This window comes from Canis aureus, chromosome 16 (genome assembly GCF_053574225.1).
Source record: "Canis aureus isolate CA01 chromosome 16, VMU_Caureus_v.1.0, whole genome shotgun sequence".
Classification (NCBI taxonomy): Eukaryota; Metazoa; Chordata; class Mammalia; order Carnivora; family Canidae; genus Canis; species Canis aureus.
This window is the reverse complement of record NC_135626.1, coordinates 47,099,899-47,126,100: the sequence shown is the minus strand read 5'-3', so window position 1 is coordinate 47,126,100 and position 26,202 is coordinate 47,099,899. Positions and strand designations below refer to the sequence as shown.

Here is a 26,202-nt window from a genome sequence, read left to right as displayed (position 1 = left end):
AACTGCATGATGTAATAAACAGTTATATTGACAACATGTAGTAGTTTGCTTTTATGTCTGGCTGTGTTATATAAGGAATCTGTTTTTAAAGGAAGGAAGGAAGGAAGGAAGGGAGGAATCAAAAAAGGAAGGAAAAAACCATGAAACTTACTCATAAAGTTTTTAAAGGTTTCTATTAACTGTGGTATGCATCTATAAAAGTAAAAATATCATAAGTGACAGCTCAGTGAATAGTCCCAAACTGAAACTACCCATGCAACTGGCATCCAGATTAAGAAACATTAGCAGCACTCTGGAAAGCCCCTTTGTGCTCCTTTCCAGTCACTACCCCACCAAAAACCTACAGTTTTTTTTAAAGTTTAGTATAATTTAATAATATTGATTATGTTAGAACCATTTTTAGATTTCTATGTAAATGATAAGGTAGATATAAAAATAAATTTGGATTTAAGTATTGCTTCTATCAGTCTCAAAATGTGATTCTCTTTATTGTTGCTAGTAATTTGCTGCAATCAAGTACTTAGTATTTTCATCAGTAAAAAGTGTTCTTTTTGCAGTTGGAAGACTTGAATGGCTTTCAGTTGTGTGTGTTTCAGGGTCTATATATCTTTGTGTTTGCATGTGTAAGTAAATGACCCATATAAATAAAAATATGTGTTAACCAAGAAAATAGCTTGGAATAGTTTCCTCATAGAGCAAGATTCTTATCTGGTATTAAACTATTGTCATTTCTTTTTTTTTTTTCTCTACATTCTGGCTTCATACCTGACCAGATTAACTCATTAGGCAGTGGTATACCAGGAGCGTACTCTGTTGTTATTGCTGTGGTTAATTTTGGGGAAAATCTTGCCCTCATAGGTGTTTAGATGTTTGAATTAAAATTAATCATGGACATAAAGCAGCATTATTAGAATTGACTAATTTTTTTTTTCCTTATAGGCGAAGTTAATTTTAATGATGAATTGCTGTCTATTTATTTATTTGGTCTTTTTTTGTAGTTACACCTCTGAGCTCTTCTATGAGGGCAAACTGATGGCAAGTGGAAAACAACCAGCACACAAGGATTTCTACCCACTAACTTTCTTTACAGCACGAGGGGAAGATGTACAAGAAAAAAATAGCACAGCTTTTTATAACAATGCAGAGGTACCTTAGTTCTTTTGCAGATTGTTGACATTTTCAGTTACATGGTCTGTTCTTGTTGACTGTTTATTTACAGTTTGGGTTGATGTCTTATTGTGTGTCACTTACATGAAAATAGCATGTAAAGTTTATTCTTTGTATAACATTGATTTATTAAGAAGAATTTCCTATGGGAAACAAAAACTTTGATTTACATTTTGATTACATTTGATTTACATTTCTTAAGACAAAATATGAAATACATGACATTGTTTAAAAGAAAAGCCAATATGATTTTCATATAATTATTATTGTTAGTCAACTAAAAGACCATGATTATATTTCATAGTACATATTCAAATGAGTTATCATTTTAGATGATTAAGACTAAAATTCCAGAACCCTGTGCTCCAGAGAGATTACATAGGCCCAGATGACAGTGTTGCTAAGCCATTATGTGCTATAACTAGTATGGTTCTCTTCTAGTTTCTGACTTTTTAAGTTTAGAGAGAATGTGGGTTATATGGTCAGATCAGGCTGTACACTAAAAACTGGTGAAGTCTTTAAGGGCCAGCAGGCCAGAGACTCTAGGGTTAGGTTCTGGCTGTCACAAGGGAGTGGAGTTCTGGACTTCAGGAGGCCCCCAGATTAGGGAGCTGTGCTTGGTTGGTCATTATAGGATAGTTCTTGATCTGTGTTCTCCATTTCCCTTTCTTCACTTGAGTCCCATGCTTTACTCATTTTATTTACAAAGAAATGGGTCTTATTATGTAATAGTAATTCATCTTTCCTTTGAAAAATTGATGAGAGGTCTATAGTTAGAAGGCAGTAAAAGAGAATCAACTGCTTTTAACTGTTCAATATAAGCCTTCTGCAGCATGGAGCTGTGGAAAATGGGATCTGATGCCTACCAGCTGCCAAAACCACCTGGAATAACTTTCATTGCAGGGAACTGGGGGAAATGAGAGCTGCCCCTCAGCTGCTATAGAGCCTTTCTGAAGAGCTGGGGGGGGATGGGTACAGTCCCTAGCTTGAATGCTCTGGTCTCTCCTTACTGAGTTTCTGTTGACTTTGTTGAGTAAATGCTTCTCAGTTTCTATTAAAGTCAGATCAATCTCCAGAGACTTTGTTTTTTTTTTTTTTTTTTAATCTCCAGAGACTTTGAATGATTGTCTGCTAATTTTGACCAGCTTAATAGATGTCTGTCTGGGAGAGAAGTTTGCCCAAGCTCCTCATATCACCATCACTAGTCTGTGTATTTTGACTAGTTTTATGCATCCCCTCATAGAGAGGTGAAGTGGGGAAATGGTTCTGTATAACTTAGTGGTGGGAACTCTGTGTGTGTGTTTGGTTGGGGTGGCCAGTAGAGTTGTCTCCCCAACTTTCATCTACCCCCATATTTAACCAAATGGGTGAAGATAGGTTTTTCTTATTCCTTATTGCAGTAGACTCAGGTTCTCTTTTCTTCTTCCTTATAGTGACAGTGCCAGGTGTTCAGTCCAGTTTACTCAAATTATTGTAACAATATACCTACCTCCCTCATTCACTGAGTTTGTATCTAGCAGTGAGAACTGTATCCTAGCCAATTATTCTCAAGGTCTTGAAAGGAATAAAAATACTTTCAAATTTATTAAGTATATTTAATGTTGTAAATTTAAGTAGGTATTATCAACAAATATTAAATAATGTTTTTAAAATGCCATTTAAAAAACTTTCTTCTCAGGGCACCTGGGTGGTTCAGTTGATTGAGCAACTGACTCTTCGTTTTGGCTCAAGGATTGATCTCAGGGTTGTGAGGCCCAACCCTGCATCAGGCTCCATGCATAGTCTGCTTGAAATTCTTTCCCCCTCCTTCCTCTTCCCCCTGCTCTTCCCCCCTGCCTGTGTGCGTGCTCTCTCTCTCGCTCTCTCTCTCTCTCTCAGATAAATAAATGAAATCTTAAGTTTTTTTTTTTTTTTTTTAATTTATTTATGATAGTCACAGAGAGAGAGAGAGAAGCAGAGACATAGGCAGAGGGAGAAGCAGGCTCCATGCACCGGGAGCCCGATGTGGGATTCGATCTTGGGTCTCCAGGATCACGCCCTGAGCCAAAGGCAGGCGCCAAACCGCTGCGCCACCCAGGGATCCCAAATAAATGAAATCTTAAAAAAAAAAAAAAGAAAGATAACTTTCTTCTCTATGCCCCCATAGTCTTTCCTGACCCTCTATTGAGCTTGCCATTTCCATATATTTATGGAATCTGTTTTCTGAATATACCGCAATCTCTTAGCAGTCAAGGAACATGTTTTATTAATCATTGTGTCCCCCACTGTGCCAAGCACTGAAATTTTGATCAGTTCATTGTATTAAAATAGATTGAATAAATTGAGTTGGGTAAAATAGGTATTACTTTTTTGCAAGGTTAATGAAATGTCTTGTACTACTAGAAGGCAGTGAATTGTGAAAGTGTCTCCAATCCACATTTGTCTTAGTCCTAGCTGTGGTTTGGTGTTAGCTGTTGGCAGTTTTGCTTAGTTGTGTCAGTGGCGGAAGGCGATAATGCTAGATCTTGTACTGCTGAGACTTAATGGTGGCACTGAGTCTAGTAATCTTTTTAGTTGGCTGTTTATTTCACTGGCCTTATCTGGAGTGAATGGACTTAGAGGGGGAATGTGGGGATTTGCTTCCCTTATTTCCTAGATAGGGTTGCCTGTTTCATGGCCCTATTCCTGGCCTCTTCCCTACAAAGGAAATTAAAACTGTCTGCATTTAAGAATGGACAGTGGCTCAGCAGTTTAGCGCCTGTCTTCGGCCCAGGGTGTGATCTTGGAGTCCCGGGATCGAGTCCCACGTCAGGTTCCCTGCATGGAGCCTGCTTCTCCCTCTGCCTGTGTCTCTGCCTCTCTCTCTGTGTGTCTTTCATGAATAAATAAATAAAAACTTAAAAAAAAAAAAAAAAAGAATGGATGCTGGATGAAGGGTAAGGGCCAATCGCCCATTTACATTGTCTCTGATATTCATCTTTTCACTAGGTGCATTTCACTTAGGTAGAATTTTACAGTTTAAAATGTACATAAAATTTTTCTCACTGTGTTCATATCCGCAAAGCATTACTCGTATTTAGAGGTAGTTTTTAAATGACATTTGCTAAAATGGCATCCTTTATACATCTGTTTCAGTTACCATTTCTTTTCTCCAAACACTTGCATATCTTTAATATGCATATGTATGTTTGTTTAAAGGTATTCGAAGTGGTGGAACGAGTAGAAGAGTTGAGAAGGAAGTGGCCAGTAGCATGGGGGAAGTTGGATGATGGCAGTATTGGTGTGGTGACTCCATATGCTGATCAAGTGTTTAGGATACGTGCTGAACTTCGAAAAAAGAGATTATCTGATGTTAATGTAGAAAGGGTGCTAAATGTTCAAGGTAAGTATTAATTAAGTTATTTAGATGCTTACATCTTAAGTATGTGCACATTTGATTTTTAATTCTCAAGATCTTTTTTCTGGACAAGCAATTGTGTATTCATTTCATACCAAGTTCTTTAATGTCAAATTTGGCAATTACAGATCAGGCTCATTTACATGTTTATTAAATTTTTATATTCAAATAAAAGAAGTAGGAACAAATGGAATTTTTCAGTGACGATTTGTGTGAATGCCACACACTACATCTGCGTGCATTAGTTATAAATCATACTAGTATACAACACCTACTGTCAGTATACTACATCTGAAGACCAGTTTGTTCATAAAGATTTTTAAAAACTTGTACCCATCAAGTATATTCTGTTTAAATGCATTTTTAAAGGCACAGATTGTTTTTTACCTATAGACTTTCCTAAGTGGATAGTTACCAGGAGCTCATTTAAATTGCCTTTATGTAATTAGTTGATTTGAGTTTGTGCTTTTATTTTTATTTTTTATAATTAAAAAAAAAATCTTGGTTATTGAGGGGGAGGGTAGGGCAGAGGGAGAGGGAGAAGGACAAGCAGACTTCCTGCTAATTGTGGAGACCTATACAGGGCTTGATTCCAGGACCCTGAGCTCATGACCTGAACAGAAGTCAGATGCTTAACTGACTGGGCCACCCAGGTGCCCCGAGTTCGTGTTTTTAAATATATGAAGCAACACTATCATGTGAGTGGTGGAAAAGTTTAGTACAATTATATTTTTAGGTTTCATGGGAATATACATAGTAAGAATAATATAATTTCTAGATAATGGGGAGAAAATAGCTCCAATATACCATGTGTTGTCCAGATTCCACAGAATTTGGGCATTTGTTTCAATTTTTATTTAAATTTTAGTTAGTTAAATATAGTTTAATATTGGTTTCAGGAGTAAAAATGGGTGATTCATCATTTACATACAACACCCAGTGCTCATCACAAGTGCCCTCCTTAGTCCCCATCACCCATCTAGACCATCCCCCATCCACCTCCTGCCATCAACCCTCAGTTTTGTTCTCTGTCATTAAGAGTCTCTTATGATTTGTTTCTCTCTCTTTCCTTTCTGTCTTCCCTTCCCACATGTTCACCTGTTTTGTTTCTTAAATTCCACACTTGAGTGAAGTCATATGATATTTGTCTTTCTGTGATTGGCTTAATTTCACTTAGCATAATATATTCTACTTTTATATCCATGTCATTCCAAATGACATGGAGGAATAATATTTCTCTCTCTCTCTCTCTCCATCCATGTTTATGTATACCACATCTTCTTTATCCACTCCTCAGTTTGATGGGCATTTGGGCTCTCTTCATAGTTTGACTGTTGTTGATAATGTTGCTATAAACATCGGGATGCATGTACCCCCTTCAAATCTGTATTTTTGTATTTCTTTGGGTAAATACCTAGTAGTGCAATTGCTAGATCATTGGGAAGTTTTTTTTTTTGTTTTGTTTTTTTTTAAGGAATCTCCATTCTGTTCTCCAGAGTGGCTGCATCAGTTTGTATTCCTACCAGCAGTTCAAGAGGGTTCCCCTTTCTCTTCATCCTTGCCAATACCTGTTGTTTCTTGTGTTGTTAATTTTAGCCATTCTGACAGATGCGAGGAAGTATCTCATCATGGTTTTGAATTTTTTTTTTTAAGATTTTATTTATTTATTCATGAGAGACACAGAGAGAGAGAGGCAGAGACAAAGACAGAGGGAGAAGCAGGCTCCTTGCAGGGAGCCCAATGTGGGGTTTGATCCTGGGACTCCGGGATAATACCCTGAACCAAAGGCAGATGCTCAACTGCTGAGCCACCTAGGTGTCCCTAGTTTTGATTCTCTTTTTCTTGCTGTTTCTTTCTTTTTTTTTTTTTTTAATTATTTTAGAGAATATGTATGTGCAAGTGGGGAAGAGGGACAGAGGGGGAAGGAGAGGGAAAAGGAGAGAATCTCAAGCAGACTCCATGCTGAGCACAGAGCCCAATGTGGGGCTTGATCCCATGACCCTGTGATCATGACCTTAGCTAAAACCAAGGGTAGAACACTTAACTGGCTGAGCGACCCAGATGCCCCATCATCATGGTTTTTGTTTGTATTTCCCCAATGAGTGATGTTGAGCATCTTTTCATGTGTCTTCTTTAGAAAAGCATCTATTAATGTCTTCTGCCCATTTCTTAACAGGATTATTTGTTTTTTGGGTGTCGAGTTTGATAAGTTCTTTATAGATTTTGGATATTAACCTTGTATCCAGTATGTCATTTTCAAATATCTTTTCCCATTCTATAGGTTGCCTATTAATTTTGTTGTTTTCCTCTGCTGTGCAGAAGCTGTTTATCTTGATTAAGCTCCATTGGTGCATTTTTGTTTTTTGTTTCCCTTTCCTTGGTGACATGTCTAGTAAGAAGTTGCTACAGCCAAGATGAAAGAGGTTGCAGCCTATGTTCTCCTCTAGAATTTTGATGACTTCTTGTCTCACATTTAGGTCTTTCACCCATTTTGAATTTATTTTTGCATCTGGTGGAAGAAAGTAGTCTAGTTTTACTCTTCTACATGTTGCTGTCCAGTTTTCCCAACACCATTTGTTGAAGAGACTCTTTTTTCCATTGGATATTCTTTCCTGCTTTGTCAAAGATTAGTTGACCATAAAGTTTTGGGTCCATTTCTGCCTTTTCTATTCCGTTCCGTTGATCTGTGTCTGTTTTTGTGCTAGCACCATACTGTCTTGATGACTACCACTTTGTAATATAGCTTGAAATCTGGAATTGTGATGCCTCCAGTTTTTTCTTTTTCAGAATTGCTTTGGCTATTTGAGGTCTTTTGTGGTTCCCTATAGATTTTAGGGTTGTTTGTTCTAGCTCTGTGAAAAATGTTGGTAGTATTTTGATAGGGATTGCATTAAATGTGTAGATTGTTTTGGGTAGTATAGACATCTTAACAGTGTTTGTTCTTCTAGTCCATGAGCATGGAATTTTTTCCCATTTCTTTGTGTTCTCTTCAGTTTCTTTCATAAGTGCTCTGTAGTTTTCAGAGTACAGATCTTTTACCTCTTTAGTTAGGTTTATTCCTAGATATCTTATGGTTTTTGTTGCAATTGCAAATGGTGTCGATTTTTATTTCTTTTTCTGCTGCTTCATTTTGGTGTATAGAAATGCAACAGATTTCTGCACTTTGATTTTAATTTTATATCCTGTGACATTGCTGAATTCATGTATTCTGGCAATATTTTGGTGGAATCTTTTGAGTTTTGTACATAGAATATCATGTTGTCTGCAAATAGTGAAAGTTTGGGCTCATTCTTGCCGATTTGGATGCCTTTTATTTCTTTTTGTTGTCAGGTTACTGAGGCCAAGACTTCCAGTACTATGTTAAATAGTAGTGGTGAGAGTGGATATTTGGGCTTGCAGTTAGAAGGAATATTACCAGTAAGGTAGGAAACACCCAAAGGAGACCTAGGATAGGTAATTGTCTAAAAACTGCCACATGGAAGTAAGAAATGATTGAAAGAACCTGGGTTGTTTGGCCTAGGGAGAGAAGATGAAAGATTGATACTAAAACTGTATTCAGAAATTTGTAGATTTGTCATAGAATGAGTGAATAGATGTGTTACTATAATAAAGAGCATTAAAAAAATGTGCAAACTAGAATCTCAGCCTTCCCTATGGAATCAGTTGTGTCTACCTTTGTTAGTGAAAGGTTAGATGACTGCTTCAAAGAAGGGTCCTTGTATTGAGCAGGACCTTAGACGAGACAATCACTAAGGCTGGTTCCAGCAATAATATTTTAAGAATTTTAATAAAATTATTTTTAGCGTTTTTATGTGTTCATTCTGAAAGTATCTCTCCAGTTCAAAAATACATAAAATGCCACAGGTCATTGGCATTAAGTACTTTCACATTGTGCAACCATCACCATTGTCCATTTCCAGAAACTCTGTACCCATTAAATTATAAGTCCTTGTTCCACTTCCCTCCTCCCTGCAGCCCCTAGCAACCACCATTCTACTTTCTGCCTATGGATTTGACTACTCTAGGGACCTTATGAAGTGTGGTCCAATGGTATTTGTCCTTTTGTGACTCCCTTATTTTGCCTAATGGTATCAGGGTTCATTCACGTTGTAGCGTGTGTCAGAATGCCCTTCCTTTTTAAGGCTGAGTGATATTCCATGGTATGTATATACCACATTTTGTTTACATTCATCTATTGATGGACACTTGGGTTACTTCTACCTTTTGCCTCTGCGACTAATGCTGTTATAAACATGAGTATATTAGTATCTGTTTGAGATCCTTCTTTCAGTTCTTTTGGGTAGATGCTCGGAAGTGGAATTGCTGGATGCTGTGGTAATTCTGTGTATTAGTTTTATGTGTGATTGTTTTAGGAGCTGCCATACTACTTTTCCATAGTGTTTAACATACCATTTTATATTTCCACCTGCAGGACACAAGAGTTTCAGTTTCTCCACATCCTCACTGACACCCATTACTTAGCAATAACATTTAAAACTGAAATGCTTTTATTATGTGAGTGGTTCAAAATAACAATCTTAAGTCTTTTATTTGTTTTTCTTTTTTAATAGGAAAACAATTCAGAGTTCTATTTCTTAGTACAGTACGTACAAGGCATACTTGTAAACATAAACAGACACCAATTAAAAAGAAAGAGCAACTGCTGGAAGATTCTACAGAGGATTTAGATTATGGTTTTTTATCGAACTATAAACTTCTAAACACTGCCATCACAAGAGCACAATCCCTGGTTGCTGTGGTGGGTGATCCCATTGCTCTGTGCTCTATTGGAAGATGCAGGTAATTGTGTGTTACTGATTAAGACATTAAAGGGAGAAAATGTAGAATGATTTGCATCCTTATGTATATACTTATTTTGTATGACCTGTTGGCTAATTAAAATTGGGTTCAATTTTACCTTATATCCAGTAGGAATACAAAAATATATTGCTCTGGATCTATTCATTATATTCATAATTATGTATTCATTCATTTAGCCATGACTTAACAGATATTTCCTGCGTGTCCACTATGTTCTAAGCACTTTTCTAGCCACTAAATACATAAGTGAACAAAAATGAATAAAATCTCTGCCTTTGTGGGTTTTATATTTACAGAGGAAGATTGAGAATAAATAAAATAAGAATACCCTATAGTCTTATACATGGTAAGTTCAGTGAAAGAGAAATAGAACATTAAGGGGAATTAGGAGTGATGGGGGTGTGGTAGGCTATTTTGTGATTTATGTAGCATGGTCAGAGCATCCCTCACTGAGAAGCTGACTTTGAAGTGAGGGTAGTGAGCTATGCTGATATCTGGGGGAAAAGTGCTCCAGAAAGAGGGAACCACATGTGCAAGGGTCCTCAGGTGGTTTTGTGTACATGTGTATTTTTGATGGAAACTGAATTTTACATTGATAATCTTTCATTTTTTTTCCCCCTTTCATTATTGTTTTAGCTTGTTTTTGGTGAATTTCCTTCTCTACTTATTTTCTCTCAGGGCTTCTCAGTGTAAGTGATTCTTCATGTTTGGTTAATCCAGAAGATCTTAAAATTAAGGAGGTTAGGAGTAGTTATACTTATCTTTGGATCGTGTTGCTAGTAGATTATAGTCATAAGGAGCTATTTCTACTAAAATGTTGATAAAATATCAAAATAAGAAATTACACACTTACGAGTTATACCTCTTAATCAGAGTTTTAATTGTTAAATTTTAGCTATTAGCCAGTAATATAAGACTTGTTCTTTGTAGTGTTGAAAATTATGTTATCATTAGCAAAAAAAAAAAAAAAACAATTGAACAGAAATTTATAATCTATACTCTTTTACGAAAAAGAAATACACTAGGGATTACTTAAAGTTGTGGAAATATTCTAGGACCTGTCAAAGTGAATTCAGATAGTAATAAGTGATGTAGAGAGTCCTGAATATGCCTTGAATAATTATTTCTTTTTGATATGTTAGAATTAAAGTAGACAGAGCTGTTAGGAAGTGGCCTTTTTAAACCAAATTTTTTATTGCAATATAGATAGGGCAGTATTTTATTGTCTGTTTTCCTGTTTCAGCAGAAAGAAAAATTCTATGGGAAGGGAGACAACTGGGATGTTTAATAATAATAATCTGTATGTATTAGAATTTAAGACTCCAAGAGAAGTTAATATACTTTGTAAGGGGAAAACCATTAACAAAGGAATCAAATATTTTAAATTTATGGTTATGTTATAAAAACAATCTTTTTATTTAAAAGAAAAACCCCACAAAACTTAAATGCACCATGACTTATTTATGCATAGCTGAACAGTCCTATTGTAAAATATCTTTTTTAAAAAAGGATTTTATTAATTATTTGGGGGGGGGGTGGCAGAGGGAGAAACAGACACCACTGAACGGGAGCCTGATGCGGGGCTGAATCCCAGGACCCTGAGATCATGACCTGAGCTGAAGGCAGATGCTTAACTGACTGAGCCACCCAGGTGCCCCAAGATGTGTATAATTTCATACTTACAAGGGAGATTTCTGTTCATCTTTAGCCACTAATGACAAAAAGTTGAGAAAGAGAATATATTAATTCCATGTTCCAAATGAGTAAAACTAGATCTAATAATTTGGCTTCTCTCCTGAGAATTTTACTTTAGATACTTTATAATTCATTGAAAGCATATTTGGTTAGACTATTGCTGTGATATTTTACCATTTTTGTTCATATTTGTCATTTGAAAAATATATACAGTTTGATTAGAATTTAATAGATTAAAACACATATAAAATAGAACAACATATTAAAAACTAGGGGGAAAAAAAAACAAATTAGAAACTGTGGAGGAATAAACAGATTGTATAACAGTAGCCTTGAGCCAAACTTGTTTTGGACTCTTTTTTTTTTTGTAAGTGACTCCAAACATTTATCAATATGAATATTTTTTTTAAACCATTATCCCTTTCTGTATAGTTGTATTATGCGATGAATTCCAAGAGATCAGCGTTTTTCACCGCTTCTCTGACATAAATTGCTATTTTCTTAGAGCAAATAGGTGAATAATTCTTTCTGAGGCCATGCTGTCAGAATTATCTGGGGCTAATTTTTAACTCGAAGCCAGGTCTACTGGTTACTTATTTCTTGCTACTAAGCTGGAGTGTATTAAGAGCTGCAAGTTAATTTATAAGCTAGGCAAAATATTTTCAGAGAGGTTAAATATATTGTGTAGGGAGAAAAAATATAACTTAATAGCTAATTTGGATTGCTGATTATCTGTGTTATTTGGACAGTTTAATAATGGCTCTGAGAGCTAATAGTTGAAGTGTATGGATATTTGTACTATAATCTTTCTAATTTTATTAGAAATTAATTTAATCTCATAATACAAGTAAACTTGGGAGGTCATATATGATTCTTAGGTACTATAATAACAGAGGAATGAATTCTTTGTAGTTTGAGTTAATCATCCCCCCACCATGTCCTATTCAATATTTATGAAAAACTAATATGATATTTCTAAATATTAATTAAAATTTCAAGGAATAATTACTGTGTATAGTATACCAGTTTAGAAGGCAACTATTATATAATCTTTTTTGTATTTTTAAACAGAATTTATCTATTAACCTGATGTGAATGTAGTGAACTTCTCTCTCTCCAGCTTACCAAACCAACAAATATTAATATAGTAGCTGATGTTTACTGACAGTTTTCTCTTGCCAGGTGCTTCGTTAAGTGCTTTGCACACTTAGCCTTATTCAGTCATCCCAACAACCCTGCAATGTGGGAATTTTATTTGCATTTTAAATGGGCTGCCTGATTCAAAGAGTTTAAATTACTGCCCACGGTCATATACCTATTGAATGGTTCACTGAAACAGATGTCACATTGACTTTAAAACCTAAGCTCTTCTCTCTGGGTTACTCTGCCTTTCCCAGAAAGTGATGAATGTGTTTGTATAAATCTACACTGAATGGGGAGAGCCAGAGAGGAGTCATAACATTTCTCTAAATCAGTGTTTGGAGGAGGTCTTTCTGTGAACTGAATTTCTTAATAGATGCCATTGGCTCAGTGAGATGTAATCATATTTCATATATATGTAGTGATATATATATAAATGCACGAATAGATACTCACTCTCTAACTTAAACATACCAAGTGATCTTTCATTGTTTTATCAATGATCCTAGAAGCCAGGTTAGCATAGAAACAAAACCAAACTTTGTTCATGCAGTGATTAAAAGTAAGGTTATGTTCTTTGAAATGCTTGTAATTATAGTATGTAGAAACACACTTGGGTTTTCTAGCCCAAGTTGTTATTATCAATAATATATGAAAAATTTAGGGAGGGGCCTGAGAATTGGTCTCGCCTATAAATAATCATAGAAATGAAGGATTATCTTCATTCTCAAGTAATCTTTCAGTTATGTGTTCAGAAATGCCTCATAATGCCATAGATAATATTTTATTAAAGTATTGAGGAGTTCAAGGGCTGTGTGTATGAATAATCTCTGAAAGAGCCATTATGAAGAGAGAAAAGGAGGATTTTTAAGAATTTTTGAAGGGAAAAATATATTTCTCTGAAAGTTTAAAAGTGAGAAAATAATATGAATACTATTGGTGCCTTATTTTACACATGAGGAAATTGAGCTACAAAGAGATTAAGTTATTGAATTGCTTGAAGTTACACAGCTCCTGAATGTCAGAGCCCCTACGAAAACCCCAGAGTGTGTAGTTCTGAATCCACATACTTGACCACCTCACCATACCAGTGGGCCAGTCAGAGGATAAGTGAGATTTAAAATGGAGCTTTCAGAACTAGTTTAACTTATTGTGTTTATTGTTCTGAAATGGTGTCCTTTCAGCTCTAAGTCTGCTGCTTTGAAATTCTTGGGATCTTGTAGACAAAGACTGTCACTGAGCCACTGGCTTCTCCTGAACTGGGGGTTGTTTGAAGGTTCTTCTGAACCCTGTGTTAGTTCAGCTCTTGCTCAGTGCAGTTGAGGTCAGTGAGGGTGGCATGGGAATAGAGCTTCGAGTCAAAAAAGCAGCTTGAACATAGAACAAGTTCTAGCATCTTGGCCACATAAGCTGGAAATGAAAATATGCTATAAAAATCGGTATTAGAAGCTGAGAATAAAAGCCAGTCCATTCTCTCTGTGTTTTGGTGTGTCTTGAATTTCAACCCAAATATGAAATGCCATTTTATGAAATTAATACTTTATCAGACCAAAGAAACTACATTTAAATATAGCACGTGGAATCATGTTGGTAAATATTCACATTGAATATTCAGTTGAATATTGTGGCTTTTTAAATCAAAAGTATGGGAAAGTTTATGGATTTCAGCTCTTGAGTGCTATATTAAAGATAATTCTTTAACTATCAGACTGTGATTTAAAAAGCCTTGATTCCGGGATCCCTGGGTGGCGCAGCGGTTTGGCGCCTGCCTTTGGCCCAGGGCGCGATCCTGGAGACCCAGGATCAAATCCCATGTCAGGCTCCCGGTGCATGGAGCCTGCTTCTCCCTCTGCCTGTGTCTCTGCCTCTCTCTCTCTCTCACTGTGTGCTTATCATAAAAAAAAAAAAAAAAAAAAAAAAAAGCAAAAAGCCTTGATTCCTTCAGAGGGGTTATTTTTTCTTTAAAAGGATTTTATTTATTTGAGAGGGTGTGTGTGTGGTGGGGGGGGTGGGGGGGAGAGGGGCAGCAGGAAGAGGCAGATGGGGAGGGAGAGGGACAAGCAGTCTCTGCACTGAGTGTGGAGATTGTCATGGGGCTCCATCTCATGACCCTGAGATCATGACCTGAGCCAAAACCAAGAATTAGGTGAAACCCAAGAGTCTGACTCTTAACCAACTGAACCATCCAGGCACCCCCAGAAGGGTTCTTAATAAAAATAAAGGGTAGCTTTTAGTGGACATTTCTTAGCAATGCATACTTCCTGTAGCTGAAAGACTGTTGTATCTTATTGTGAGAAATACATATTTAATATTTTATAATACTTTCACTCTTCCTGTTGTTGACATATAAGCCTGAATTTTTTTTGGACATATTTCTTAAACTTTAAAAAAGTAGGAAAGGCATATGTAAGAGAAACAGTTCAAAATTAAACCCTGCAAAGTTTTATGAATATATTAATAACCCAATTCCCATTCATATACTAACTTCTATAATATAAACCTTTTCATTTATGCTTCTTGAAGCTATCTTGATTACTTCTTGTCTACCTGGACACAAGAATACCAATGTGGGAAGAAATCATATCATACATTTTTTTATACCATAATAAAACATTATTTGAATCTCATATTAAAGATAGGCCTATATATTTATAATAGTCATTTAAATTAAAATTATGTTCTTTTGTAATATATATTTAATATTTTTAATATTTGGAGATCAGTTTTTATTTTTATTATTTTTATTTTTTATTTTTATTTTTTTGGAGATCAGTTTTTAAAACTGAAGGAAAATAGCAGCAACTGCAACAAAGTTTTGAATGTATTTTTCTCCTTTAGTATTTATTAATGTGATTAGGAAATAATCAACATTAAAATTGGCATTCCAATTTCCTGTATTTTTCATAATTAATTTAACTCTCTTAGTTAATAAGTTGTGCTTATGACAGGCATCTGTTAAGTAAGAGAAAAAGATAGTTATTTCTTAAGAATCTTCTATGAGGAGGATACATGGGTGACTCAGTTGATTTAAGAGTTTGCCTTCAGCTCAAAGGTCCTAGGATTGAACCCCACTTTGGGCTCCCTGCTCTACAGGGAACCTGCTTCTCCCTCTCCCTCTGCCTGCCCTTCCCCCTGCTTGTGCTCTCTCTTTCTCTCTGTCAAAAAAATAAAATCTTAAAAAAAAGCATCTTCCATGAGGATTATCTACTTTGTGGCTGAGATTTATGTCCTGAGTTGGCTTTTCTTAGTCATCCAGCACCAGACTAATTTGGCCCTATAATTCAAATTAGTCTGTTTTATGTATGTGTGTGTGTGTGTGTGTGTGTATTTTATATATATATATATATATATATATATATATATATATATATATATGTCTAGAAATAAAAATCATCTGTAAAATAAGCTAGCATCAGTTTTGAAATCCTTACTTACTATGTGGATAACAAAACTATAATTCTAGATGAGCATTGACCACATTACTTGTATTGATTAGCCCAAATTAATTGAGAACATAGTTTGTATTTTCTACAATATTAGACATAACTATAGTTTCAGAATCAAACTATGGAGTCTTGTGATCTGGTGGAAAGATTATACCTGAATCATGTATAAATGTTTCATCTGAGCATTTGGGGTGGGAAGAGTGAATTTGAAATTATCTATAGTTGCTTATGTTCATTTCTGTGATCTTATCCACTGAAATTGTAAACTGATCTTCTAAATCTTTTCTGTAGGAAATTTTGGGAGCGATTTATTGCCCTGTGTCATGACAATAATAGCCTACACGGAATCACTTTTGAACAGATCAAAGCTCAGCTAGAGGCTTTAGAACTCAAGAAGACATATGTGTTGAATCCACTGGCACCTGAATTTATCCCCCGGGCTCTAAGACTGCAGCATTCAGGAAATACCAACAAACTTCAGCAGTCACCCCCCAAGGTAAAGTCTGCTGATGGAATCGAAGAGGGTAGAGGGAGAGAACAGCACAGAAGGGTCCATGGTTCATTGGGCTGCAAGTTACTTTAAATATTGGAAATGAAGGTTACATTTGGCGGCAAGCAGTTTCAGCAAGGAACTTGCTAGTTTGCACATGTAAGTGAGAATACAGTGTGGTGTGTAGCTATGCTCAATGTCATAATCATCCTCAAAAAGTTTTCAAGTACCTGATTGCTTCTGGTGTCCTTTGTATGATACCTCCCAGTCCCCTCTACTGGTAGACTTTGTTTTAACAAGATGTGGATAAAACAAAGCAGTTGAAAAGACTATCACACTTATTAAAAGCATGCCCTTAGAGTATATTATTATAAGGAATAATATACAATAGTGTTTGTAGAAAGCAGTTCCAATCATGTGTTGATGAACAGTTAATTTCAAGTGGTATTTGACACAGTGATAAAATTTGGTTGACTTCTTGAAGATTACTTTAATTGAGTTGACCTATATTTGTTGTATAAGAAGTAGTCTCATCAGAAGGCGTGGAGGTGGGTCAGTCAGGGCCATGTCTGCTTTTGAACCATAGTTATTTTGGGCAGAGACAGCTGGTTTATTTGCTACAGTGCCTGAAAAAAATATGCTTGCACTTACCATCTAGAAACGAGAGTTATGAGAATGGCATGTTTAGTATTTGTTCTGCTTGTTTTGGTCTATTTATAGTCATCAGCATGGTATTAAATTTATTGACATGAATGAAGTAAAAGAATATGTCAGTTTGGGACTTCATTTTAAAAATGTAAAACCTAATGTGTAAACAATAATTAATGGCTTAATATCTTGAAAATCTTTCAGCTAAATAGGTATTAAGCTGAGAAGAGAATTACTTCTGTGTTAATATACTGTTGTGTATTATTAGTTTAATAAAAGTGGATCAAATGTGTAGGAATGCTTTAAATTGATAATCAACTTATTTATTAAATAGTTAAGTTTCTTCTATGTGCTAGCTGCTATGGGTAGGTGCTAGAGAAACATAGGCAAGCAAATTAGCGTGCGCGCGCGCACACACACACACACACACACACACACACACCTGCCCCGCTTTTGCCACAAGTGTTGAAGGTGATGGTCAGAGGAAGTAGGTAGATTCAAGGCAGTTTCCACCACAGAAATCTTGTTTAGGAGTCCACAGAGTAGATGGGAGGATATGAGGAGACATTTCAGAAACTAGAATATGAGCTCCATTAGGGCAGAGATGTTTGTCTGTATTGTTTACTGCTCTAGTCTCTGTGCCTAGAACAACATCTGGCTCATTGTAGGTGCTTAAAAGTATTTTTTAGATGAATGAATGAAGCTTCAGATAGAGCTTATACAACAGGCTAGAGGTGTGAGAGAATAGGCTCTACAAGGACCAGCAAGAAGTTTAGGGTGTGTGGGGAGTAGGGAACCCAGGTAGAAATATTTATATTTTACTGTTTTTTAAATTAAAAATTGTTTTTTTAATTAAAATGTTGTAAAATCATTATACCCTTTGCATATTCCTAACTACAATAGAGTAAGCTCTTTTTACTGACCTGAGAATGTAAGCATCAATTTATGTACTATAGGTGCAGCTAGATTCAAGCCATGATACCAAATGTGGACTGACCCTAACCAAGATCCTGCAGTTTGCTTTTTGTTTTCATTTTAAAGGTGAAGTAATAAATGTTCAATCCACTTGCTTTTCTAAAACCATAGAAAGGGATCCCTGGGTGGCGCAGCGGTTTGGCGCCTGCCTTTGGCCCAGGGCGCGATCCTGGAGACCTGGGATCGAGTCCCACATCGGGCTCCCGGTGCATGGAGCCTGCTTCTCCCTCTGCCTGTGTCTCTGCCTCTCTCTCTCTCTCTGTGACTATCATAAATAAATAAAAAATTAAAAAAAAAAAAATAAAAAAAATAAAACCATAGAAAGTTCTCCCTAAAGACAAAAATCCTGTTCTATATACTTTTTATGGTCCCCACTGCCTTGCCCCACTGTTTGCACGTAGTGGGTGCTCAATAAGTATCTGATAGTGAATAATGGTTATGATACATCCAGTAGAGTGTAGTGTGGCATTTCTCTCTCTCCCTCCCACCCTCCTCTTCTCTCTCTGTCATTGGTGGCTTTTCTTTTTTAATGAGAGGATTGTGTAATTAAAGGCCAAAACCGCCATTGCCCCAGTTTTGTTTTTGTTTTTGTTTTTGTTTGCCCCAGTTTTGTTTTTTGACTTTTTAGAAAATATTCTTCTCTGGTGCGACAGATATTGTCTGTTGTTTCTGTGTCACTAATACAGTGGTTCGTCAGATTATACACCTGGCTATTTAAAGTTATTGATTATTTATAGCAAGTATGAGAATAATCAATAATTTTAAATAACTGATGTATAATGAGCAAGAGGTTATTTTTATCACTTCATTGCTTTTCTCTCCCCAGTATTTTATTTTACTTCCATTAAATTGTTTTGAGGTTTGAATTTGTACTGGAGTCTTGTTTATTTAACTTTCTATTGTAGGAAGTTCAAATATATGCATCTAATGAATACCCTGTCATCTAGATTTTTGTTTTTGTTTTTTTTAAGATTTTATTTATTTAAGAGAGAGAGCGTGCACACACACGGTGCACGCACGTGCACCAATGGAGTGGGAGAGTCAGAGGGACAAGCAGATTACCTGCTTAGCAGAGAGCCCAGAATCCTGAGATCATGACCTGAGCCAAAAACCAAGAGTTGGATGCTTAACCAGCTGAGCCACTTGGGCATCCCCCTGTCATCTAGGTTTATTAATTATCAATGTAATCTTGTCTCATCTACAGACACCTCCTTTCCCCCCACCAGATAAACACACTGGAAATTTTTGAAACAAATCCCAGATACTTTATTTCATGTGCTAGAGTCTTTTGATGAAGGAGGATATACTTCATTGCTAGAAAAGGAAGTTACTTCTGAAAATGTGATACTAAACCATATAATTTCCCTTAAGTTTTCCTTAATGTTTAACTTTTAACACAATTCTGTGCATAAGAAATATTAAAAATTAGTATTGTTAATGTTAGACTACAATTTAAATCCCAACCTGATTTCATGTAGATGAAATCTTTAGAAGACTGGCCAATAGTTAAAAATGCTCCAGGACCTGTTTGCACAGGCCTATGTTTGGCAACAGAACATCCCCTGAGCTGTTTAGCAGTCACATAACTTTATTCTAAGAGGTTGGATCTGTGGTGGTGTTAGTGAAGGTACAGAATATTAGGGGGTCCAGGAGCTGGTGGTCTGAGCTGGCCCTTTATTGCCTCACTCTTTGCAGGCATCATTTATTGCCAAGCTCCTGTTTCATGGGTCCCTGCAGAATTAGCATGGAGAAAAGCAATTTGCCTGTCTTCATTCTGCTTTCTCCTAGGGCATTTACTAGGAGCAACATTTGGAAGCTTGCCAAAATAGAACAGATTCATTTGCACATACTCTAAAAACTGGTCAGAGCAAAGATAATATTCAGAAATGGATTATCTGAAAAAACTATAGCATTATTTTATAGATTGTAGCTGTGAGTTATTTTCATCATCTGTTTTCATCATCAGCTGCTTGTGTTGTGTCTCACTGTCCTAGACATTAGAAAACATGTCAGTTTGTGTACTTCAGAAACCTGCCCAGCAAGGGGTGGATATGTGGTAGGCCTCATTAACATTTATTAAGTGAGTAAATGGAAAACAATGTGAAAAAAATAAATATTTGAATAAACAAATGGTGGAGTAAAAAGTCCTTACAAGATATGTGACATGAGCTACATTTGCTTATAAAAATCCTGGCATTCTACCAAAGGTACACATACTTTCTGAGGTCTATTAGCAAACTTTTGGAATTCTCATTGTGGAATGATTTTTACACACAGTGCTAGCCTATTGCTACATTATTTTGTTTATAAGCTACCAATTACCATATGATTTTATATGGACCAAGTACACTTACTACCCTACAGCTACGTGCTGAGTTGAAGCATCCGAGGAAAGCTTTCCTGCCCTGAACTGTACAGAGTGCTGAATTATACTTATAGAGGTGCATATCTTTTTTTTTCTTTTTTTTTTAGGTGCATATCTTTTTACATGATAGGTCCCAGGTTGCTTTTTCATTTAGCATGTCCCACAACTCAGAGTGTTGATGTATATTGTCTGGGCTGCTTCCAGCTTTATAGTATAGGACTATCCAGACTGTGGTTACTCTTTGTATTGGTTTCCTATTGTTGCCGCAACAAATTAGCACAAACTTAGTGACTTAAACAGCACAAATGTATTATCTCACATTTCTCTTGGTCACATGTCCGTGTCGCCTTGGTTGGTCTCACTTTTGGGTCTCAGAAGGGCAGGATCAAAATGTTGGCAGACTGACCTCTTATCTGGAGGCTCTGGGAAGAATCTGCTTCTCAGTCCATGCAGAATTCAGTTCATTGTGATTGCAGGACTGAGGTCCTTGTTTCCTTGCCTGCTGGAGTGTTCTTAGCTTCTGGAGGATTCTGTCCCATTCCTGCATTTGGCCCTTAGGTCTCAGAGCCACCAACAACATATTACATTGTTCTCTCCCTTGGAGTCTCTGACTTCCTCTCCTGCCCCATCTGTCTGACTCCAGCTGGGAAAACTTTTCTGCTTTTAGGGCTCATGTTAGAATGGGTCCACCCAGATAACCTAGGATAATCTCCTTATTTTAAATCTACCACTTGATTATATCTGCAGTCCCTTTTGCCACAAAACACGATATAGCAATGGATTCCAGGAATGAGAGTGTGGGTATCTCTGGGAGGCTGTTCTTCATATCACACTCTTGACTATATCACTGTTTTCTCTGCATGCTGCACGATTACCCCTGGTTGTTGGTTCATTAGGGGCTAAGAAATCTAAATGGTTTGATACCCTTTTGGAACAATCTTATCTCTTTGCTTCTGTCATTGTATGGCTCTGGCTGCTCTTGATATCTCTTCTGATTCTTCTGATCTTCCCCCCTATTTCTGCCATCTCTGCTGCCTGCCATGTTCACCTTTTCATGGTTTCTTCTTTCTTCCGCCCTGTGTTTCTTTCCGTTTCTCTGTTCCTCAGAAGTGTGGTTTTTTAATAGCTAGTGCCATTCACTGGGAATATATTCTCTTCTGGTTAATGGACAACTGTGATTCATTGTTTTTTTTTTCTGACTGTTCTAAGAGTTGGAGCTTAGTTGCCCTTCTCTGCTCATAACTAACCTACCTGACTGGACGCCTTTGATATTTAGTGCTGACCTGAATAATTAACATTGCTGACAGGGAGATAAGTGAAACATTACTGTACTTTTGCTTTGGTCAAGAATAAATTTTTCTTCCTGCTATAGATGTTATCCCCCATCCCTGCCTTTAGTTTTCAGATGTTATGTCCAAGTAACAGATTTGTGTGTGTCTAAGTGTAAGTTGTATAACGTGCTACTTGTTGTATCATGGCTTTGTGTATTACATTTAGCCAATAGAACGAGAAAGACATTTTTTAAAATCCAGGAATTCATAACCATTGTCTCTTCAAATATTATTTCTTCCCTAGTTATCCCATTTAATGGTATATGAATCTAGCATTGTTTATTTAATAAATCTTCAGTTCATGGGCATTTAACATGTATAAACAATGCTGTGATGAACATTGGGCCCAAATCCAATCTTATTTCATTTGGATAAATTCCTGGAAGTGCAATTATTGGGTTAAAGTGTATGTACATTTTTGATGCTTCTGGTAATATTGCCAAATTGCTCTCTAGAACATTTGTACATTATTTTAAGCAGATTGTGACAGTGTTTTTTCCTGTTCCTTTAGTAAATTTTACACTTGAAGGTGCCATGAATTATGCTCAAAATACCATTAGTCCCAAACCATATTTATGTTCACAGGGTTATTTTAAGGTTCTCATCCTCAGGAGTTGAAGACTATTGTTTTTCCCTCAAAAAACAACTTTTCTTTTCATCATTTAATGAAAAGAAAATTGGTAGAGAAGCTACAAGGAATAGAATTTAGGTTTCAGTCACATTGATTGTTTATTTCTTTTTATTTAAAAATTCATTTAAAGAATTTTAGATACTCTTAATTTGAAGCTGAGAAAACTAGAGGCCTACCACCATAACTTGATAGTTTAAAAGAAAGTTGGGTCAAAGCAGTCTAATAGTTATTAATTATAGATTCACAGTCTTTCGATTTTAATTGTTGCTGTATGTATTTAATTTGCATAGGATTAGGAAAATGGTTATTGTTCTCCTAATATTAAATGTGTTTAAATTCTTATAATTTTTTTCTGTGAAGGGGAAAAGCCTCCATCATACCCAGAATGATCATTTCCAGAATGATGGAATTGGTAAGTGGAAAATTAATCCTGTGATAACTTTTATCATTTGAGAGATTTGTCATCAAACTTCATTACTAGAAAGAGGAACATCAGGAGAGGGACACACACACACACACACACACACACACACTTTGGAACTCCCTTATTAATTCTTTTATTCAATACATCTGGTTTTGTGAATGCTTTGTTACACCGTTTCTGAAAATAGGTGATTTATATCTAGAAGTTTTGAGGAAAAACATATAAGCCTATGCAACAGAAGTTTTTGGAACATATTTATATCCTATAAATGTTAGGTAATTGAAATTTCAAGATGAAGTTTATTTAAATGGTTTAAATTATTACAGAAATGTGCTTTTAAAATAATAATTGGTTAACCTTTATTTTTTCTGTGGCTATATTAAAATTGTAAGCCAAAACCTTATTTTGAAGGATTATATATATTTTCTGAGTCTTAGAAGAATGTTTACTGAGTGTGTGGTTTTCTCTTTTGAAAGACACACCTCTAGCTCCTTGGAAGACATTTACAATTTTACTAGTTTACAAAAGGAATACTTTGTAACCACAAGCTAATTTTAGGGAACATTGTAAAGTGGTTATGTTTTTAAAAATATGCTTTATTCTTCCATATTGGTAATTCTTTTATTATAAGATACCTTATGGGAAACTTGGGAATGTATTTTGCTGTTGGTGATTTAAATTATTCTTGTCTAGGGGAATGTGTTCAGCTACTGAGTGTGTTCTCTCTGTTTATTTTTCAGTTCAACCCAATCCTTCTGTACTTATTGGCAATCCTATTAGAGCATATACTCCTCCACCCCCTCTTGGACCTCACCCAAATTTGGGGAAATCTCCAAGCCCTGTTCAAAGAATAGATCCTCACACTGGGACAAGTATTCTTTACGTACCTGCTGTCTATGGAGGGAATGTAGTTATGTCGGTGCCTTTACCTGTAAGTGAACATTTGAGATCCTTTCTATTGAATAAAATAAAATAGGCTTCACTAAATTAGTAACTATCCCAAATAGTGTTCTACCTTCTATTTTAATTTTTCAATGCCTGTAAGCTTCTTTAGAGCATCTCTTTCTTTAACCTTCAGATTTTGAAGTGACAAGAGAAATACAAATTGTTGCTTATAATTTGTTACTGCATTGTCAGTGGTTATGAAGAAATCTATAAATTGGGTGTTTTGATTGAGAAACTTTTGTATTCTTTTAAATTTTTTTTTTTTTTTTAGATTTTATTTATTTATTCATGAGAGATACAGAGAGAGAGAGAGAGAGAGGGGTAGAGAAGCAGGCTCCATGCAGGGAGCCCGATGTGGGACTCCATCCCCGGTCTCCAGCATCACACCTTGGGCTGAAGATGGCACTAAACCGCTAAGCCACTGGGGCTGCCCTCTTTTAAAATATTTTTACTGGGGAAAAGTGAGCTGAAGGTTTAACAGAGCTAGTAAACTGGTCTCTTGTAAAGTGATGCTTTTATTTTATCTTTTACTTTTTTATCCTTACATAATTCACTAGCTCTTAAGAAATATAGTTTTTTGAAGGAGGCAAAGAAGCTTAGATTAGTCAAGCTCTCTGGATCTGAATTTATCTGAGAAATTTCACTCCTTATGAAATCTTACAGGTACTTAAAAACATTATTAAATCCTTTCTAAGACAATAAGTGTTTAGAGAGCTTCCATCTTGTGTAAAACCCATTTTTACTCCTCTAAGATTCTTCAAATTTTGTTAATTTTGTTAATTTGCTGATATACTAATATTTCCAAATTCAGGAATTTTACCCTATAAAATACTTCTTTTATTGAAGGCAAGTATTATAATTTCAGGCAGAGGTGATTATTGTCGAAGATTTTAGACACCTGCACCCCCCAACCCTCAAATGGAAAAATGCCTAGCTGTAAACCTTTCTCTGCCATATTGATCATGATAGTTTATAATTACAGCAGCCAGTGAGAGTAACTGTCAGTAAGAAATATGTAATTCATGCCCACTCCCCATAGACTTTCAATTTTAGCTGACTTATTTCTTTCCAGACAGCCTGGCAATATTATACATCATTTGCTTTAAATAGTAAGTCCCTTAGGATTTATATTTCACTTTACTAGGTCAAAGAGGCTTTTATTATATAAGAGTTTTTTAAGAGTCTGTATTTAACAGTTATATTACAGTAAGATAGGGCCAGTAGCTCAGATGTCATTGTATTTATCCTTTTATGTTAGTATGCAGAGATTATATGTTTAGATACATCTAAAGAAATGTTCTGTTTTTGTGGTTTAAAGGAAGAGTTGGATTAATCAAATGCATTAACTAAACTCATGGCCTATTGGAATTTTACTCACAATAAATGGACATGAAATGATTAGGTTATTCATGTAAAGTTGGAATATGTATATTTTGTGTTGAGATTCCTTAGATGAAATTCTTTCTTAATTTTTTCCCCTGTTCTCTCATTTAGCCTATTAAACTATGTAACTATGCAGTTACAATTTAAAAGATAATTTTCTTACAATCTGTGACATGTGTACATTCATATTGAAGGGAAATGATTCAAGATTACAAAATGATTTAATGCATTAAGGAATAATTATCAATTTTAAGTCCTCAGTTTCCTCCATAACTGAAAAATGATCAATTTTCCCTACACACTGAAGATTCAGGAAACCAATTTTTTTTTAAAAGAAGCCAATTTTTGACCAGTTATGATGTAGCAGTAATTCTTCCCAATTGTTTACAATTAGCATTGACTTTGTAGTTATTCATTTTTGATAAAATTAGCATCTCTCTCTGTGTGTTTGCTTTTTCCTAATCAACAGCACTATAGCAGCTTGCCTTTTGAAATGGACTTAATGCAGTTATTTTATTTCTTGTAATAACCTAGGTACCATGGACAGGGTACCAGGGCAGATTTGCAGTCGATCCTCGGATCCTTACACACCAGGCAGCAATGGCCTACAATATGAACCTCTTACAGACACACGGACGGGGGTCTCCCATACCATATGGCCTTGGGCACCACCCACCCGTCAGCATAGGGCAGCCACAAAACCAGCATCAGGAGAAGGAGCAACATGAGCCAAGTCGAAATGGTGAGCTGCTTTGCTATTCTCATGTTCGTAAATTGATGACACACCTACTTATATCAACATGTAAAGATTTTTTTAACAGTATGATTTTTTAAAAAAGACTTTATTTGTTTATTTGAGAGAGAGAGAGAGAGAGAGAGAGAAAGAGAACATGCATGTACATGGGGAAGGACAGAGGGAGAGGGAGAGAATCTCAAGCATACTTCCCCCTGAGCTTATGTCACATTTTTGGTATAGTGTCTCAATTTTTTTTTTGTCTGATCCGAGATCACAAATCTGGTGTTTTCTCCCTAGAAGTTTCATAGTTTTAGCTCTCACATTAAGTCCATTTTGAATTAAGTTTTATATGTGGCATAAGGTAAGAATTATGAGCGTTTTTAAATTTTTGTTTTTGTGTATATTTGTTCTAGCACCATTTGTTGAAAGCACTATCCTCAACTAGTGCCTTTGTTGAAAATCAATTGACCACATATTTGAAATCTCTCTCCTGTTTTGTTGATGCACACTTTCTTTGCTTTTTTTAAAAAAGATTTTATTTATTTATTCATGAGATACAGAAAGAGAGAGGCAGAGACACAGACAGAGGGAGAAGCAGGCTCCATGCAGGGAGTCTGATGTGGGACTCG

At 35.9% G+C, this 26,202-nt stretch overlaps 1 protein-coding gene across 5 annotated transcripts in view; it reads left to right on the top strand.

Annotated features, from left to right (window-relative positions):
- Window positions 1–26,202, top strand: part of HELZ (helicase with zinc finger) — a 166,231-nt gene that overhangs the window by 100,423 nt on the left and 39,606 nt on the right. For all 5 annotated transcript variants that reach the window (XM_077853724.1, XM_077853725.1, XM_077853726.1 and 2 more), the window contains 7 exons: window positions 999–1,146; window positions 4,345–4,528; window positions 9,115–9,343; window positions 15,937–16,141; window positions 22,446–22,497; window positions 23,250–23,440; window positions 25,372–25,579. In XM_077853724.1, the coding sequence (XP_077709850.1) occupies window positions 999–1,146; window positions 4,345–4,528; window positions 9,115–9,343; window positions 15,937–16,141; window positions 22,446–22,497; window positions 23,250–23,440; window positions 25,372–25,579 (1,217 nt within the window). The remainder of the gene's footprint in view (window positions 1–998; window positions 1,147–4,344; window positions 4,529–9,114; window positions 9,344–15,936; window positions 16,142–22,445; window positions 22,498–23,249; window positions 23,441–25,371; window positions 25,580–26,202) is intronic.